Here is a 20,625-nt window from a genome sequence, read left to right on the forward strand (position 1 = left end):
CAGGACATCCTGCCAGCCACCTAGGGACCTCACCCAGGAGCCTCCTAGAGCTCTCTGGTAGACACTGGAGGCATACCCCTGGCTTCTATGTGCTTTTCCTTAAATGAAAGTGGATCTACTTACCATAAGCCACAGGTGTGAGTTTGAGCACTGTGTGCAGAGGACACTTGAGATAGGGCAGCTCATCTGGAAAGGAGGAAGCAGCAGCCCTGAGAGATGCAGTACTGAGCAGAGGACAACATGCAGGCTTGCTGGGTGCTCCTACTTCTACCTCAGCTTTCCACTTGGGTCCCAGCACAGACTTACAGCTGGTATTCTCTATGGTGGGTAGTCACAAGAGCAAGCTAAGTAGGGCAAAAGAGAGCAACCTAGTTGCCTGGAAACAGGAGCAAGACAGTCTTGGGAAAGTGGACAGAGTGTGAGTCCCATGGGAGGGCTAAGTACCCACCTAGAGGCCTCAACTCTACTCAGAATGAGCAGGAAAAAGAAAAGCTTCCTCCTGCTCCAGGCCAACTTTCCACAGACCCTACACCTGCACCCCTAACTTTCATAAATACTACTTCCATGGCAGAGGCACATGTGGTATTTGTCTATTACACTCTTTCTTCCAAATCAGGCAGCAACCCCCCACCTCCCATCTGTCTGTCTCCGTGTATGTGTGTGTGTGTGTGTGTGTGTGTGTGTGTGTGTGTGTGTATGATTCTTACAACTTCTTTATGGACAAGAACTGATTGATTCACTGGTTTCCTGTTATTGATGATTATGCAGGAAGTGACTCTGAATGTTTATGTACAATTTCCTGTCAAGACCAGTGTTTCGACTTTTCAGACAGATGGAAAGGAAGAACAATCTAGCTCATTTTATAGATAAGGAAATGGGCTTCAAGGGGAAGTGTACCATGGCTAGGAAGTGGCAGCTTAGGGCCTCAAACTTAGGGTACTCTGAAGACAAGATGCCTATTCTGCCCTTGCAGTTTGTAGTTACCACCACGGAGGGACTCACAGAGTACTGGGATGCACACCTTTGGGGGCACTTTATCTTGATATACACCTCACCACTCTCCAGGCTGCACTACATATCCTTACTTCCCTTATTTAGCTGGAACACCATCACTTGTAATGACTTCTTGTCCCTTAGGTTAATTGTAGGCTTTGAAGGCATGCTACCATACTCCCAACCTCCTGACATATATCAAGATGGGTCATTTTCCTGGAAATTCATTCTGTTCCTCCCCACTGTCAATCATTATAATTAAGTCTGGGTCAATGACTTTTTTGTATGTATGACCACACTATACCCTCATTGATGCCCTGGGTCCTGTCCACTGTCACTTTCCATATGAAGAAACAGGGCTGGAGAACAGAAGTAACTTGTCTACAGTCTCTGACCTAGCTCTGCCACTGTTTCTTCTCTCTTTGGCCCTCAGTGTTCCCATTTTACAGAACAAGTTAGATTAGCTACAAACCACAGGTGCCCTAGCCCTGCAGTTCTGTAGGTATGCATTCTAGCTCATGTAATTTCTCTGGGCATGCTTTCATCACTCTCCTGAATACTAAGGGTAAAGCTATCTGCCTAGCCCTGAATAACCTTGCTCCCAGGGGAAGTTGTGAGCAGCTAGAATGGTCTATGTGTGAAAGATGGTAAGAAATGGAGACGTTAGGAAGTAACTACAAGGCCCCTGTGTATATTTGAGAGGGGAAAGCCTCTGACAGACATCTGGGATTAACTCCTATCCCATAAATTTGGGAAAATCTTTTCACTGCTCCAAGCCTTGGTTTTCTTATCTGAGCAATGGGAATAGTTCCTGCCCCACAATCTCAAAATTCTAAGACTGAAAAGACCTCCATCACATAGTCCATCACCTATTTCAAGTAGAGACATTTTCAAGTGGGGATATTGAAGATCAGGATATTGAAGAATATGACTTATCCAATGTCAAACTCTCAAGTTCCCTGGATTTCAATCTTGAATTATTCCATATTTTATATATTCTTTATTTTGAAATTAGCATACAGAATTTAATCAAGAGTTTGGGACACTATAGGCATTAAATAGTATTTAGCATTGCTCCCAAACAGCTTCAAAATATCCTGGAAATGTCAACATTTCAGCATCTACATTAGAAATGGATTGTCATATGAAGGTAGTGCCAGGCCACTGGAGAAATAGATGTAGTGTGTGTGTGTGTGTGTGTATAAATTCTGTATATACATATATATGGCAGCATATGTAGTCTGTATATATATGCACGGTTGTATATGAAATCTCTTTGTGTATATATGGCAACATAGGAAGTTTTGTATATATATGTATATATACTAAGTATATATATATACATACATACATATGAAGCCTGTGTATATATGAATGACAGCATAGCATAAGTAGTCTGTTTATATATATGTATGGCAGTATATAAGTCTGTGCATACATACTTTCATAAATACAGGATGCAGATGTTTTTAAAGATAAGTTATGACTTGAAAAAAATTAAATTATAGACATTGCTATCTTGGAGAAATTATTCTGATAGCAAGAGCACAGGTCTCACATCAATTGAGGTCAGAATGCTTCAGAGATATACTGGCTCAGTATGTGAAGCTGTGGCAGAATATTTATGATGGTTTTCAATATGCAGATTCTACAGATTAGCTAATAATGGCAATAATCCATAAATCCATTATCTGTTCTAGGATTTTTAACATGTTTATTTCAACTTTACAATTAATTCTCTCCATTTTATACTTGAGAAAACAGGCTGAGGGGGGCTAACAGTACTTACTGAAGGTAGCACAGACACATGAAACAAGTTTGAGCCTAGATATTTGTGCTTTTAACCACTAAAATATAAACTTCTAATTTGCTGACATCAGCATCCCACATCATATCCAGCTCTTTACACCAGGAACAGAGCGGGAGGGGTGTGTTACCTGAACTTTTATCCAGGAAGTATGCCAGGAGGCACCGCATGACAGCCTGGTGACAGATCACCAGTACATTTTCTTGTCGTTCTAGCTCCATTATAACTGGCTCAAGACGCTGAACCAGATCCTCATAGGACTAAACAAAAGACAAATACTTGGTAAGAAGCGGGGATGGGGTGAAGCACATTTACCCAGAGAAGAAAACTTGGTTTGGGAGCCAGTTGAATTGTTGACCCAACAGAATGACTAAGGCAAATCCCTTGTTTCTTGGGATTTTAGTTTCTCATCTGTTAAATGAACCAATCAATAAGTGTGGGATAAAAGACAACACTATAACCCCCACTATAAAGTATATACTTAACTGTACATCTGAAATTTCAAAAAAAATAAGGAAAATTCTGACCTGTAGTATTCCAAAATGAAGAGTTTTTTTAAAAATTGGATATAGATGCCACAACTAGACTAGGACATTTGGCAATCTCATTAACCAAGAAGCCGGTATTTCAGAAACCTTATAGAAATAGGAGTTAAACTGGGAGTTGGGACTCAACATGAATCTGAGACTCTCCAAGAACAAATCCTTACACCCTAAGTCGAAGTTTAAAATAGAAAAAGTCAATCCACAGGAAAAAGGGAAACAGTAAGAAAATATATTCGCCCCTCTGATTCTGATGGAAAAACATGAAAAGCTTCCTCTAACAATTATCTTAAAAGGCTGATGGCATAAAGAACATGTAGAAAGAAAGAGAAAGAAGGAAGGGAAGGAAGGGGAGGGAAGGGGAGGCAAGAAAGAAAGAAAGAAAAGAAAAGGAAAGGAAGAAAGAAAGAAAGAAAGAAAGAAAGAAAGAAAGAAAGAAAGAAAGAAGGGAAAGTGGAGGAATGTTGAAGAGAGGGGAAGAGAGTGGAAAGGAAAAGGGGAACTAAAGAAATATAGAGGAGTGGAGGGAAGAGTGGGGAGGTGGGGAGAAGAAAAGGGGAGAAAGGAAAGAAGAGGAGACAAGACAAAAGGAGAGGAGGGGAAAGAGATGAAGGGCAGAGAGGGGAGGAGGGGTGGGAGGGGAAATCAAGTAATATCTAGACATAGGTGAGTTAAGCTTAAAGGCAACAAAGATATAAAAGCTTCTCACTTAACCAATGACCAGAGAAACGATAATGAAACTGAAAAAAATTCCTTAACCACAGTGAAACAATAAAACAATGAGATAAATAGCTTTAAAGTGCTAAGAAAATAACAGTCCAACTGAGAGTTTTATATGTAACCAATTATCATCGAGGATTGAGGATGCACCCCCAAGATAGTTTTAGATAAAAGGAAAGGTGAGAGTACTAATGACAGATTTTCATTAGAGAAACTGTATGACAAGATGGAAAAATGAAATGAGATAGAAACAAGAATAATCAAAGGATCAGTAAACATTTAATTAAATGACTAAATGTAACAATAACAACAACAATGCCAGTAATAGTTCATTTGGGAGTTAAGAGATTAAGGCTATGTGAAAATATAAAACATGTAAGTTAGGAAAGGAAGCAACTGCATTTTGAAAGATCTTATACTATTTAGGGGCATAGCAGAGACATTGATTTTTAGACCTTGTTAGTCATGTATATTAAAGTACTAAATATTCCTATTCTAGTTTCACCTGTGTATCTCCATAACACTGTATTTTATTTCTTCTTCCTTGGGAAGGGGTATGGGAGAGCAGGGTAAAGGAGGGAATATGTATGGTAAGGGATAACTAACTCTAAAGGTCTTTTGAAAAACCACAAAGAAACCTTTTTACTGTAAAAGCTTCCTAAAATATACACATACATGAAAGGAATTTAAACAGAATCACCATATAATAAGGGAGGCAGTGTCCCATTTAAACATCTTATGTTATCAAGTAAAACCTCCAGTCCCATGAATGGGTTACATCTATTGAATCACTGATCAAAGGGGTCCCACAGAATCCCACAAAACGTTGCAGGCTATTGGTTTTTCTCTGCAATTTGATAGTAAGGCCCTATTTCTGAAGACACAACTTACTATGTCATCAGATGTAGAGAAGTTCAGTTGGTGTTCAACTAAGCTTTACCCCCTACTGAGACTAGCATTAATGGTGCTGGAAGGTACTCTGTACACTACCAAAAAAGAAAGGGTGACCATCAATATCACTCAGCTACAAAACCTGTGACTTGTAACAGTGACCTGCCTGCAAGATATACTAGTGCACTGATGGCACAAACCTTATGGGAATAACAAACCACTTTTTGATTGGATTTAATGCTAATTCTATGAGATGGAACCTATACTCGACACTGCTAAAGTGTCTGAGACCCTGTGACTAGATAGGTCATTGGCCTATGGGAAAATCTAGTATTATTATTCTGTTGAAGGAGCATAACTATAAAATGACTCCTAATGACATATTGCTATACCTGTAGACTAGTGCCTCACTCAACTCTCATCAGAGAAATTTCTTCTTGTAGTAGATGAAGGTAAATACAGACCCATAACTAGACATTGTGTGGGGTTGAAAGACTTTGGAACACTCAGTCATCAGTGGGATATCTTTATTAAACCCCTCCCTTCAAGGCTTAAGGGATCTTATATTGAAGAGGGGTCAGAGAGATTGTAAGAGTCAAGGGTGATAGATGACTTTCAAAAAACAGTGTCTCCCAGACACAATAAGACTGATACATATATGAATCTATGGTAGCATGCACAAGACCTACAAAGATTCAAGTAGTTGTCAGGATTTCAGCACTGAGAGAGGGAAGTAGACATAGGGTCCAACCCCTAACTAAGAAGCTATCTGCAATTGACACCTGCTGGCAAAGGGAAAATTTTCTCCAGTGTATAGTCAAGCACACTTCAGAGCAGAACCTATGCCCAAGAGTAGTTGGCCAATGCAAAATTAACTCCATGTTTTGTTTTGTTTTTGTGAGCATTCTGTTTTGTTTTGGCATTTTCTGTCTTACTGGATTTTTGTTTGTTTTAATTTTCATTTTTGTGTTTTATTGTGGGTTTTTCTGAAAGAGACAGAGAGAGAGAGAAAGAGAGAGAGAAAGAAAGAGAGAGAGAACAACATAAAGTTGGGTAAGTGGAGGATCTAGGAGGGGAAAACATAATCAAAATATATTATATTAAAAATAATTAAAAAAAGAAATATAAAAAGTTAAAGTTCAAGTTGATTGTATAACAATACACAACAAATTATTCTGAGTTATTTTAAAATACAATATTTTGACCTCATACCCTTAGTGGGATATCTTCAAAAACAGAAAGAACCATGATGAATTTTTAAAGTAAAGCGTAACCTCCACAAGAATCTGGAAACAGATTATAACACATATTGATGAAAAACTCAACCCTAAGGAAAGCAAGAGAAAAATAAAGTAAGCATAGAAAGTTAAAGACAATAGAAATAAATGTTAAAAAGTCAGTTATAGCAATAAAATATATACAGCAGGCTTAGCATTCAAAAGACATCTTTCAGTTTGAATTAAAAACAACAAAATCCAACTATAAACTGCATATAAGAGACATAAATAAAACAAAAGTACCCAAAGAAGTTGAAAGTGAATAAATAAAGATGAACTAAGAAAAAGGTTAGAAGATATCATGTAGAGCTAGATTTGGGTTAGGAAAATGGCATTATTAAGGAAAAAAGTTAAGTCATTCTCACTAAAATATGCGTAATTCAGTGAGAAGACAACATTGCTTTTAATTTGTATGCATCTAATAACACAACCTAAAATAAATATAAAGGAAATGGGAGAAAATTAACATTAATAAAGTCCCTTCTGAGAATGAAGATGAAAATATTAAAGCGATTTGTGACTGAACATAACACTCTACTGTTTTATCTTCCCAGATGTCCATATTTTCAGATAACTGTTCATAGGGTTTTGGATCAAAGATAGAGTATGACTAATAAATACATTAAAATGCAGAACTGGCTAAGTAGAGGCTGGATTGAAAGCAATAAGCACTCATCTCACACAGAGACAGGAAAATTATGGTCTGGCTCATATGGTAGCCAAGAAGTTGATTAAACTAATAGCTTTTGTTCCTTCCCAACTTCTGAAAGAGCTTGTAACTTTAGGCAAGTTGGCAATAAAATATTACAGAATTAGAGTATATTGAGCTATTTTAATTTGTCCAGTGAGAAAATGACAAATACAAGGCATTGGATAAAGAGTGTTCTTCTAAAAGAACGTAGTGCCTATAAGTAGGCAAATATGTAGCTTTTAAAAAAGAGGAGTAGCAGGTCATAGCACCTATCACTCAACCTGATGACCTGAGTTTGATCCCTTGGATCACATGGTAGAAGGAGAGAACAAAGTTCCATGGGTTGTTCTCTGACCTCCATAAGCATGTGGGGCTTGGCATGCATGCATGCATGCACACACTGAATGAATAAATAAATATTTTTTAAAAGAAGAGGAATGGCTTGCCGAACAGCTAAGGATCAGATAATCAAGTACTTTGACAGGTAGCAGCTATTGAAAACATGTTTTTCCTTGTTTCTAAAGCTACTTAGGAAACTCTGGCAGTTGGAATACAGGGGAAGAGTCCTAGGAGTTCAGCCACCCTTTCAACTTTACCTCTCCCTTGGGATAGCGGTAACGATATTTATCCTGGTCTCGTAGTGCAAATTCTTCAGGGTAGTGTTCCTGGATTTCTTCATAGGTCATCTCCTCACAGACACCCTGTTAAAAATTATTTGTGAACAATATATTTACCACATAGCGTTTTCACACAATTCAGAGACCAATGATTATAGAATAATATAACATGTGGGTTTCTGTCAAAGTAGCTCTTGAGTTGTTCCTGTTGCCTGTGGTGCATTGTGTGTGTGTGTGTGTGTGTGTGTGTGTGTGTGTAGTGTGTGGGTTGTGTAAGGACAAAAGAATGGGTGTGTTCAGACTCAATATATGATATTTTCCTATGATTGCCTCCATAGTTCTAGATGTATATATTACATATAAGTATATATAAAATAAAGACTTACTACTGTGTTTGTAAGCATGTGGAACATGCTTATTATGTGTGCCGTTGTGTGATATCTTGATCACATTTTGACAATAAAGTTAACTTTGAACCAGAGGGTGGAGCTAGCCACTAGCTGACCAAAATTAAGCATAGAGGTTTTGGATTGAGGGCAGAGAGGAGACAGGAAATAGTAAGGTAGGGCTGAGAGAGAATCTCAAGCCCTCTGGTTTGAAGATTGGAAGAGAGAGGAGGTGACTGGTGGCTTCTCTGATTCCCTGATCATTCAGGTTCTTACCCCATATCCGACTCCTGATTTTTTATTGATAAAGAATAATTAGATAAATTCATCAGTGTGATTGAGATATGTTCAAAGCCTTGTGTTTGCATGTATATTTTATATCTAATTTTGCATATGTTGTACACTTGTATTCTCTGTGTGTATGTACAGAGTATATAACTATCTGAGACTATGCCCATGTGGGTTACTCTGTAGTATCTGTCTTCCTGTGTATTGGTGACATATATCCGCGAATGTGTACATTCTACATTATATTTCTGCAATATCATTTGTATATTTATGTCTATGTCTGAAGTCTGTGAATGTGGGTAATATGCCTGAAACTATGTATTAGTACTGTGTACATGTCAAATGGTTTGCTCATCTGGTCTATATTCAATACATATATGTATATGATGTACCTATATTTATTTCTAGAACTGTGTGCATATATGTTGCAGATATGATTGACAGGAGAGGGTTGCTGTGACTGTAAAGTGCATGTGTATACCGGTAAGCATACTTGTGGCTGGTATCTGAAACTCTGTATGCAAGTATATAAGACAGTGCGACTCACCCATTGGATAACCTTCCTTATCTTTCCTGTCCTGCCCTCTATTTTAATATCTCTTGGAAAAATCTATCCACAGATACTTCCTAAGGTAAAAACTAGGAAATTTTTTGATGGTTTCAGAGTGGGCCTAGGAAGATAAATTCTGAGAGCTTCCAAGTCTACTGAAAAATCCCCATAGGCAAGGCTACTGGTGCTGGTGGTAAAAAGAGATGTTGTTTTTGACATTTCCTTCAAAGTGTGTGAGTTTTAATTCAACCCCGCTTGTTTGGTGCCTGGGGTCATCAGACTCTGGCTCTTGTCTTTTTGACTATCAGGCTTCCTTCAGGGAAACGGAATAGAACATTTACAAATTATAAACAGCTTTGCAGTGTCAGGCTTTCTGAATGAACATTACTCATAGGAAAGAAAGGACACAAAGATCCTTTTAGACTGTTTTAAGCTTCTGTTCTGAGGCTTATTGTGAGGCCCTTTGCCTATGGAAATGATCATTGCCTTCTTATTTTAACTGTAGGCAACATGCTTAGCGTCTGAGTTTTATTTTCCTCATCTGCAAAATGCGGAAATTAACAACAACCTTATAGAAATTGTCTAGTTTGGTTTTTATTGCTGCAATAAACCATGACCAAAAACATCTTAGGTAGGATGACAATCCATCATTAAAGGAAGTCAGGACAAGAAGCATGGAGGAAACATGATTACTTGCTTACTTTTAGGTTCACATTAAGACACCTTTCTTACACAGCCCAGATCTACCTGCTGACATATAGTACTGCCTACAGCGAGCTTGTCTCCCTATATAAATTAAAAATTCGTGAAAATGCCCCATAGGCATTCTCATAGGTCAATCCAATTCTGGATTTCACAAGATCTTCAAGACATAGAATACTCTCTTATACATGGTTGCTTGACAAAAACAAAACAAAACAAAAAAACAATGTAAGGTTTAATGAACTAATTAGGTTCTCTGGAACAGAGGTAACCACGAGATAATCTTAGAATTACCATCTCCCTATACGCTAGGATATTAACCCTTTCCATCTTACCGCATCAATCTCATTCAGGGCTTTCCACTGTTCATAGGGGACGCCTAGAGCCTCAGCAGTCTGAATGGTCCTCTTCATATGACTGGTCCACACCTTCAAGTTGCTGATGCCTTGAGACTGAATGAAGTTGGCCAGGGCAAAGGCATACTAGGGATACAAAGAAGAGGAAGGAAAACTGGATGTCAATCTGTAGAAGAATGAAAATAGATCCAATCCTATCACCATGCACAAAACTCAAGTCCAAATGGATTAAAGACCTCAATATAAATCTGACCACAGTGAACCTGATAGAAGAAAAAGTGGGAAGTACACTGAAATACATGGGCACAGGAGACCACTTCCTACGTATAAGCCCAGTAGCACAGACAATAAGAGCAACATTGAATAAATGGGATCTCCTGAAACTGAGAAGCTTCTGTAAGGCAAATGGCACAGTCAACAAGACAAAATGGCAACCTACAGAATGGGAAAAGATCTTCACCAACACCACATTGGACAGAGGGCTGATCTCCAAAACATAGAAAGAACTTAAGAAACTTGACATCAAAAGAATAAATAATCCAATAAAACTGTGGCTACAGATCTAAACAGAGAATTCCCAACAGAAGAATCTCAAATGGCTGAATGACATGTAAGGAAATTCTCAACATTGTTATCCACCAGAGAAATGTGTATCAAAACAACTTGGAAATTCCATCTTACACCTGTCAGAATGGCCAAGAACAAAAGCACTAATGACCACATATTCTGGAAAGGATGTGGGGTAAGGAGAATGCTCCTCCATTGCTGGTGGGAGTGCAAACTTGAACAGCCGCTTTGCAAATCAGTATGGTGATTTCTCAGAAAATTAGGAAACAATCTACTTCAAGACCGAACAATACCTTTGTTGGGTATTTACCCAAAGGATGCTCAATCTTACTACAAGGACATGTGCTCAACTATGTTCACAGCAACATTATTTGTATTAGCAGAACCTGGAAAGAACACAAATGCACCTCAATTGAAGAATGGATAAGGAATGGATAAGTACTCCATTTACACAATGGAGTACTACATAGTAGTAAAAAATAATGACATCTTGAAATATGCAGGCAAATGGATGGCTCTAGAAAACATTATACTGAATGAGGTAACCCAGACCCAGAAAGACAAATATCATATGTACTCACACATATGTGTCTTCTAGACATAAAGCAAACAAAAAAGAACCAACCTAAAGTTCACAACCCCAGACAACCTAGACAACAAAGAGGATACTATGAGAGACATACATGGATCTGATCTTCATAGGAAGAAGAAAAAGACAAGATCTCCTGAGTAAATTGGGAACATGGGGGTCATGGGAGAGGGTAGAAGGGGAGGGAGAGGAAGGAAAGGGAGCAGAGAAAAATGTACAGTTCAATAAAAACATAAACAACAAAATAATCATTAAAATAACAAAATTAACATTTATTTCCCTCAAAAAAAGATGATGGACCAATATACAATTAGTATGGAAATAGTAAATTATATCTAACAAATATGTGCAATTATAAAGTGTCAAAAAATAAAAGTCATAAAAAAAATAAAAGTCATATCCTACCCTGAACCACTAAGGATGAAAGAAAGAGAAAAAGAGTATCTATGTTGATATTTGCTCACTGAATCCCCTACTAGATCGATCATTCATTCAAACAGGCCCACCTCTAACATACGTTGAGCCTAAGAACAAATGGATCCACCCCCATGGTCTGTATTCTTTCTCCTTCCATTTCTGATGACATGTAGCACTTCTAGGTATCTTCACTACATGTATGAAGTTAATCAAATCACATCACTAAGTTCTGATTATGCTCCATCTCCAGTGGTCCTCTTCTACAGAGTAACCTCAGGGCTACACTGGGCCTAAAAGTTAATATTCCTGTGACCATGGCCTGACCTCACGTGGAAACTATCAGATGGATGCATACAGGCACTGAATCAGATTATCAGGCCATCAGAGAGGGGTTCCAAGGCTAGAAGTGCCCAGTTTGTGGCCTGAAAGTATGGACTAAAGGATCTGAAAGACAGTTCTCTGATGCTTTGAATTCCTATTGCTAGAATAGGGATCTTGGTACCCAGTTAAAGATCATTTTCACAAGCACTGAGTATTTATGGCCCTATTTTGGATGCTGAAATGTTAATGCTATCCAGATCCAGCCACTCAGAGAGAGAACAATGGCAGTGCAGAAGGGAACCACAAAAGGTCATGAGAGCCCTATGTACAGGGTGTTATTAACCAAACATGGCATGTCCTATCTGCACAAATGGGCACAGGCACAAATTTGTATGATAGATGCAAGTCAGCAGTCAGTGTTCATGGGTAGAAGCCCTTGCCTAAGACAGTAACAGAAAGGCAAATCCCAACAGCTTACACAGTGCCCATCTCTGATGTCATATCATACCTATAAAATGCAAACACCATGCACTTATCCAGCCTTGTCTCTGAGCTGTGTGGAAAGCAAACTATTTCCTGGTACATAGTAAGTACTAGTTAACTGAAAGCTCTAGAGATTGGGGTGGCTGACTTTTAAAACCAGGCCTGGTGCAGGGGGCTGACGAATGTGAAGGTTAGGATCTGATGCGTGCTGATATATACATATTTGTGTGTGCAGGCGGTACTCATGATTTCATGGTTACTTTTTCAATGGACTCTTAGCTGTGCAAGTAAGAAAGAGTAGCTATAGCCAAGAAGTCCTGGAGATGAAAAAAAATACCTCAAGTGATCTCAGTCTCTGTTCTGGAGAGCATGAGAGGTAAGAGTCAGGTCAGAGGCAACCAACCTCCAGAGGGAAACTTCTAGTCCATAGGGATCAGAAAGGTTCGCTGAGGACAGGGCTTCAGGGGCAGTCCTAGTTTGGGATATCTCCCTCCTATCCAGCAGGGGTACTGAGGCAAGGCAGGACGGCCTGGTTTTCAGTCCTGCCTATGTTATCTTTTACTGACCATATGACCTGAAGCTGCTCTCTGTCTCTGTTGCTCAGCTTCCTTATCCATAAACAATGACAGTTATGCTCAGTTCACACTGCTGATGTCATTCAAAAAAATAGACGTGGAAGTGGATGGTACTGTGGCTGTGCATAGGTGTCCAATAAAAGACAGTAAGGGCTTGTAGAGTTGACTCAGTATTTAAGAGCACTGGCTGTTTTGGTTCCCAGCACCCATATGATGACTTACAACAAGGTATAACTCCAGGGGATCTTATGCCCTCTTCTGGTCCTTGTGAACACCAGACATGCACACAACGCACAGACACACATGCACATAAAATAAAAGCAAATAAAACTTAAAAAAAGACATTAAGAAACAGGAATACCTCTCCTACACTTCATTTTCTATCTATGTTATCCCTAAGTGATTTTCTCCAGCAACATATGTGCTAACAAGCCTGGGTAAAGGACCAGAAGCTGGGAAGTAAATCCAGAACCCAGAATGGACAGGTTACTATATCAGGCAGAAAACAGAGAAAGTCATGACTTGAAAGAGTCAGTGATAGAATGAGGAGAGATATTCCCAAAGGCCAGTGACTCATGGGATAAGGAACGAATAGGGAGGACTTCCTGGATGACTAGATCTTGGAGCAGGAGCAGGGCCTTGGAAGGAATGGAGTGAGCAAGAGGCAGTAGGAGGGTGAGGACAGTGGGGTTTCTCAAATGAGTTAGGGGGCAGCATCAACACTGAGTCATGAAGACGAGGGATTCAGGCTGAGATCCAAAGGTCACTTATCTATGTACTTGACAGTTGCCAGCTAACAGAGGGACCAAAGAGGACAGCAAGCTGGGCATGGGCAAAGGGCAGAGTGGTGAGAATGATGAAGGGAGACATCCAGTAGGGGAAGGGTAATGGAGCAGCTATATTTAGGAAACCTTGGAGGATCATGCTACTGATCTTGCAGAAGCAGAATGCATATGAGAACCATTCAATATCTGTGACAGGACTCAGTGACTAATATTGGAAGAGACTGATTGATCATAATTTGATCCTTTTCCACTTAGGGATACTTCTTAAAATCCAGTCACTGGCCATCCCACCTGGGTTAGCCTAGTCTACTCACCTGAGTCTTTGGAGCTAACTTACCTGCTTGCCTCGAGCTGAGAGGCCAGAGTCACCTCCAATGCGGCCTCTGAGGTTCAGCTCACTCTCACCATGCCGGCATAGGTAGATGGATCGGGGAGTGACATGGATGTTCATGAGGTAGTAGGCTGTGCGGCTCTGAACATGGTCCTGCACTCGATTTACCATGTAGCGTGTGCCCACGTCGAAGATCTTGATGTAGGACAGGTGGCTGGGCCAGACACAAGGAGAAGCAAACATCTTAGGTGCTGATGGGAGGGAGGGTTGATCCCAAGAGAAATTCCTAACCACACATCCTGCTCCCAATCCTCCTCTGGAGTTTGCCTCCTACCTAACAAGATGTTATACCTAGTCTTGCTCTTGGTATATATTCTAGAGATTTTGTTCCTGACAGCCCCAGGAACCTAATCACTGTAGGCTACCATCTCCTTTCTTCAGCTTGAATCAACTTTTTCCCTTTCCCAATCACAATGCAATTGGCTAAGATTCTTCTCTATAGTCTACACCTGCAATTCACAAGTACTTTTATCTGAATTAAGGCACTGTGCTTTGGGTAGAGGATATCTGCCCTTTAGGAACTCTTAAAACAGTCAGAAACATACACTTGTATACATGAATAATATTCAGCATTCCTGTCACAACAGCACAGTATGTCAAGTATTGGTGTGAAGGGATACAGAAATAGTGCAGAACATCATTAGCAAACTTGTGGTCCTGGTCCCAAGTTTCTGGTAGTTCCCTTAGTTATGTGCTCAGCTCTAGTAACAATAGACTGAGTACTAATCAAATACATCAACCTGTCTCTGAAGGAGCTGGGAGGCAGGGGCAGGATACCAACAGCTTGGAAGATTAGAACCATGAAGTAAGATTTCTACAGCTCCTGGAACAGCCCTAAATCCTCTAGTTGACTGTAAGGAGCTAAGAGAGCTCCATGGGAAGAGGTGTGGGAACTAGAGTCATAGGGTGACATAAGCAACCCAGGACCCTTAAGCTGTTGATGGTTTTGGTTTCAGAGAGTCTCTTCCTTGATCTTCCTAGAAAAGACCTTTACATTTACAGCCTCATCCTTCACAACTCTGGGATCCATGTACAGTGGATCCCAAAGGACACTTGAATTTGTTGAATATTGAATATTTTCTGTCTATCATGCAGAGACTGGGAGATTTTAAGATGCACAAATCTTCCCAGCCATTATTCAGAGTAGAGGTCATCATGTAGAAAATTGAAGCACACAGAGAAGCAATTTTCCACAGAATGTGTCTCACTCCATTGAGCTCTGATGTGATTTTGTTGCCTGGGTATTGCCTGTACCAAATACTAGACTCTCTGTAATTCGAAGGGAACTTTCAAATTCCATAGCTTTGTCTGTTATCCTAAATGATTTTACAGGCTGTCTGGAGTTGACCTCATCACACAGCACCATACCTAACCCATGGTATTTTAATTCCTGTATTGCTGGTATACTTGGAATATTCTCTGTAGTCCTCTTCTCTTTTCATACTAAGAACTAATTAGGCCAGCTGTCTCAAAGTACTTTTCGTTTTGCTTGAAATGATATACCTTGCTGATTTCCAAATCTTTCCTATCTTTCAAAAGCTAGGACATTTACTCTCTCCAAGAAATCTTAGATTTAGAGCTATATAAGTTCATTTATAATTGCTCAATAACAAATTATTATAAAAGTTTCATGTTCATCTCCCAAATTATGTAATTTAAAATAAAATATATAAACTATACTAATGAGAAGGTCCTGGTTTTATTTTTCTACTTTTTCATGTTGCTGCTTTTAAATACTAATTGACAAAAGGTTGTAGGAAAGTTTTCTTCTTATTTTTGAAAGATCCAACATTGCTTGCCTACTGAATAATTCAGTTCTTATAAGCATTCTTGCTTAAAGGTGGGCCAAGTTCCATGCTCTGAGTTCCTTCAGCCATCTGGTTTACTGATCCCAGAACTGGAGTCAACTGTGTACACATCACCTTCTCCAAATTACTGGGCATTCTAGCAAAACATGAATAGCCTTGCCTCTTTGGCCTCCTTAGGCAGTGCTAAGGCTGGCCATGATACATAAGCTATAAATTTCTATTAAATATATAAATTTATAAAATAATTAGATGGAAGAAGATGTAGAGATTCACAGCTAAGCACTGGGCTGAACTCCCGGAGTCCAGGCAAAGAGAGAGAAGGGTGATAATATGAGCAAAGGGGTCAAGATCATGATAGGGAAACCCACAGAAAGAGCTGACCCGAGCTAGTGGGAAGTCATTGACCATGGACTGACAGCTGGAGAGCCTGCATAGGACTGAACTGGGCCCTCTGAATGTGGGTGACAGTTGTATGGCTTGGGCAGTTTGTGGGTCCACTAGCAGTGGAAGCAGTATTTATCCCTAGTGCATGAATTGGCTCTTTAGAGCCTATTCCCTATAAAGGGATACCTTGCTCAGCCTGGATACAGGGGGAGGGCCTTGGTCCTGCTTCAATGTGATGTGATAGACTTTCTTGACTACCAAAGGAATGCCTCAACCACTCTGTGGAGTGGATTAGAGGTGGGATGGTGTGGGGAAGCAGGAGGAGGGACAGAAGAAGAACTGTGGTTGGCATATAAAATGAAAAAGATTTATTTATTTTGAACAGAAAAAAGGTGATGTTTCTCTAATTTCCCTCGTAGCTTCTTTATCATTTGTATATAGGAGGGCTACTGATTTTTTTTTTTTGAGTTGATCTTGTATCCTGCTACATCACTGAAGGTATCTATCAGCTGCAGGAGTTCTCTGGTAGTGTTTTTGGGGTCACTTATGTATACTATCATATCATCTGCAAATAACAAAAGTTTGATTTCTTCCCGTCCAATAGAATCTCCTTGATCTCCTTTTGTTGTCTTATTGCCAGAACTTCAAGAACTATGTTGAAGCGATATGGAGAGAGTGGATAGCCTTGTATTGTTCCTGATTTTAGTGGAATCCTTTATCATTTCTCTCTATTTAATTTGACATTGGCTGTCGGCTTCCTGTATATTGTTTTTATTATATTTAGATATGTTCCTTGTATCCCTGTTCTCTCCAAGACCAACGGCCAAAAGATACTTATGGAAATATTCAACATCCTTAGCCATCAGGGAAATGTAAGTCAAAACAACTCTGAGATACCATCTTACACGTGTCTAAGATCAAAAACACCAATGATAGCCTATGCTGGAGAGGATGTGGGGTAAAGGGAGCACTCATCCATTGCTGGTGGGAATGCAAACTTGTACAACCACTTTGGAAATCAGTATGGCGGTTTCTCAGAAAATTGGAAATCAACCTATCTCAGGAGACAGCAATACCACTCTTGGGCATATACCCAAAAGATGTTCAATCATACTACAAAGGCATTTGTTCAACTATGTTCATTGCAACATTATTTGTAATAGCCAGAACCTGGAAACAACCTAGATGTTCCTCGACTAAAGAATGGATAAAGAAAATGTGACACATCTACACATTAGAGTACTACTCAGCAGTAAAAAAATATTGACATCTTGAATTTTGCGTGCAGATGGCTGGAATTAGAAAACATTATCCTGAGTGAGGTAACCCAGAACCAAAAAGATGAATATGATATGTACTCACTTATAAGTGGATACTAGCCATAAACAAAGGACATTGAGCCTATAGTTCATGATCCTAGAGAAGCTAAATAATGAGGTGAACCCAAAGAAAAGCATACATTGATGTACCCAGAAAGTCAAAACAGGCAAGATTCCCTGACAAAATTGGGAGCATGGAGGTGGGAGAGAAGGGAGGGTGGAAGGGGAAAAAGAGGGAAGAAGGGGAGGGGTGAGGAGGGAGAAGGGGAGGGTGAGGAGAACTTGAGGGAATGCGATAGTTGAGAAGGAGGAAGAAGAGAGATGAGAGCAAGGAAAGAGATATCTTGATTGAGGGAGCCATTATAGGGCTAGCAAGAAACACGGCTCTAGAGAATCCACAAGGATGACCCCAGATAAAACCCTAAGCTATTGAGGAGAGGGGGCCTGATCTTGACTTGCCATGTAGTCAGACTGATGAATATCTTAAATGTCACCATAGAACCTTCATCCAGCAACTGATGAAAACAGAGGCAGAGACCTACATCAGAGCACTGGACTGAGCTCCCAAAGTCCAGTTGAAGAGTGGGAGGAATGAGAAAATGAGCAAAGAGATCAAGACAATGATGGGTTCACCCACTGAAACAGTCTATCTGAGCTGATGGGAGCTCACCAACTCCAGCCAGACTGGGAAGAAACAAGCACAGGAGGACCAAACTAGATCCTCTGAATATGGTTGATATTTGCATTGCTGGGGAAGACTGGGGGCCACTGGCAGTGGCACCAGGATTTATTCCTACTGCATGTACTGGCTTTTGGGGAACCTATTCTCTTTGGATGGATACCTTACTCAGCCTAGATATAGTAGGGAGGGCCTCGAACCTTTCCCAAAGCAATGTGCCTTACCCTCTCTGAGGATTGGATGAAGGTGGGGTCGGAAGGTGTGTGGAGGGACTGGGAGGAGGGGAGGGAGTGGGAACTTGGATTGATATGTATAATGAAAAACAGATAGTCTGTTTTCTTTTTAAAAAATAAAGAAAAATATATTTATTAAAATAATTAAAACTGGCCTTCTATATCTATCTTCTTCAGGCTCAATGAGCTCATCAAAAGAATAACAGAAACAAACAAAACTTAACAGTGCCCCTCTAGGTGTCTAAACTCAGGTCTATTGGTTTTCTTAATGTCATTCTTTCCCTTCAGCCCCCTTCCTGCAAGATCCTTTCATCATATCTTCCATCATATGCCATTATCCCACATAATGTCACTGTGGAATCTGAAAAAGTCACTTTTCTCAAGCAGAAACAACCTAGTTCCATTGCTTGTCTTCCTGAAAGAAACATGTATGTTTGGTCAGGGAGCATGCACAGTGGGCAATCTGCAAAATTATATACAAAGACTATGTGCCTTTTGCACTGAATTTTTAAGTCCCGATTGATATTTCTTGTGATTCAAGGATGTGGAGGGTTAAATCAGGCTACAATTTGGTAAATACAGGCTTCATTCAGTATAGACTGTGTTGCTGACTCTGACAAGCCTTTGACCTGATCAATCCGTGCTTGTTAGTTTCCCGAACTGTGAAGTAACAATACCCATTTTCTTGCATTTCTAGTGGAGAAGACTGAAAGGATGCATTTAAACTTCTTAGGGTAATAATGACCAGTTACAGCCCTTTTACTCTTCAAACTTGGGTCTCAAAGAGTATGGGAAGCTGAAGTCTGTTTTCATTAGAACCCATTTTGAAAGAGAGCAAGTTTCTTTGAACATTTTACAACTAAACTTACATCTGCTTCACACTGCCAGCCAATACTTCTCTATCTGTAGCTAGTATTATGCAAGAAAATCTTATTTTATAGCTTTATAGGTCTTTTCATATGTTGAGTCTCTGTAAAAGTCACCGAAGGACAGAATCCATCTCATTTGACTCTATTTACACCTTCTGCATGTAAAGTTTCCAAAGACTTGCTGATTGAAGAGATCCATGAGGGGTATGAGAGGAGAAACAATAGGAGACAATACATGGTTAGACTTCTAATGCCACATATGACTTATGGTGGAAGCTTGGGTAGTAGCTTCAGCTTCCTAAGATTCGGTTTCCTCTTTTTGGAAATTTAGGATATCAGCTCTACCACAGCCTCCTTTATGGAAGTACTATAAGGATGTGACAGAAGAAAGAAGGTGAATCTGTTTAGATACTATGGTGACATTCATGTGAATAGTATTTCTGCAACAGCAACACAATAGCCACAGAATGGAGGCATTTGTTCTCAGGGAGCAAAGTCCAAATCTGTGTCTACTGCATAAGAAGGCACTACTTTAGTCAACTTATGAATACTTTCCATAGCAAAGAATCACTGTCTCATGGAAAACTGGACTGGAGGGGGTAACGAAGATATATCAATATCTTCTGATATTATGGATAGAAAAGTTAAGGCCTCCCAAAGGTGGACATTTTCTTAGGTCCCATAAGACATCAAAACTTGACTTTGGGTTGTTGTTAGGCTCTTACCTGTCCAATTCTTCATCCAAAGGTTGGTAGTTAATCTCATAGCACTCAATTCTCTTAAGAAAGTCTTCCAAAACCTTTTCTTTGTCACAGTCTATGTAATCAGGGCTGCCAAGTTTCACTTGCTGTGAGAAGGTGGGAAGAAGATAAATGTGGGGAAATAGACTCTGACATTGTATTTGGAAAGGGCCCTATAGACAACTGACTACCATACACTACATTACAAAGGCAGGGAACTTAAGAGTTTGAACAAGGGTTTTGCCCAAGTCAAAATTAGGCAACCAAAGAGGAGCTGGGCTATATTTTACAATGTGTTTACTCCCAGTGCACATATTGCTTAACACCATCTATAAGAGACCAGGAAAACTGTGATGAGGAAGAAGAATGAGATATTTTGACTTTATATCATAGACTTTCATGTATTTACTCACTGCTGAGAAAACAGGCATGTTGTCATTGGCTTTTATAAGACTGGCATCTCTTAATCCTCCAATATCCACCTTTTCTTCTTATTTTCCCCATTCCTCCACTTAATCACTTGAGCCTACATGGAATCTCACTTGCTAGCAGAAACTAAGCTTCTCTAATCTTTTTTCTAAATAGACAATCTCTTTTGCCTATGTTCACTACAGCTTTGTGACTGATTGCTGGTAGCCAGAAAGA

General features: G+C 39.7%; 1 protein-coding gene across 7 annotated transcripts in view; it reads right to left on the reverse strand.

Moving 5' to 3' along the window:
- The window catches only part of Pfkfb1 (6-phosphofructo-2-kinase/fructose-2,6-biphosphatase 1), a 51,272-nt gene that overhangs the window by 1,722 nt on the left and 28,925 nt on the right, over nt 1-20,625 (reverse strand). For 6 of the 7 annotated variants that reach the window (XM_050128338.1, XM_050128340.1, XM_050128336.1 and 3 more), the window contains exons 7-13: nt 19,966-20,087; nt 13,895-14,102; nt 11,071-11,112; nt 9,800-9,946; nt 7,518-7,622; nt 2,931-3,060; nt 124-186 (exon numbers count right to left, since the gene is read on the reverse strand). In XM_050128338.1, coding sequence (XP_049984295.1) covers nt 124-186; nt 2,931-3,060; nt 7,518-7,622; nt 9,800-9,946; nt 11,071-11,112; nt 13,895-14,102; nt 19,966-20,087 — 817 coding nt within the window. The remainder of the gene's footprint in view (nt 1-123; nt 187-2,930; nt 3,061-7,517; nt 7,623-9,799; nt 9,947-11,070; nt 11,113-13,894; nt 14,103-19,965; nt 20,088-20,625) is intronic. The other variant, XM_050128337.1, reaches the window with a different exon arrangement.

The sequence above is a fragment of the Alexandromys fortis genome, unplaced genomic scaffold (assembly GCF_014885135.2).
Source record: "Alexandromys fortis isolate MF-2015 unplaced genomic scaffold, M_Fortis_MF-2015_v1.1 scaffold_295, whole genome shotgun sequence".
NCBI lineage: Eukaryota > Metazoa > Chordata > Mammalia > Rodentia > Cricetidae > Alexandromys > Alexandromys fortis.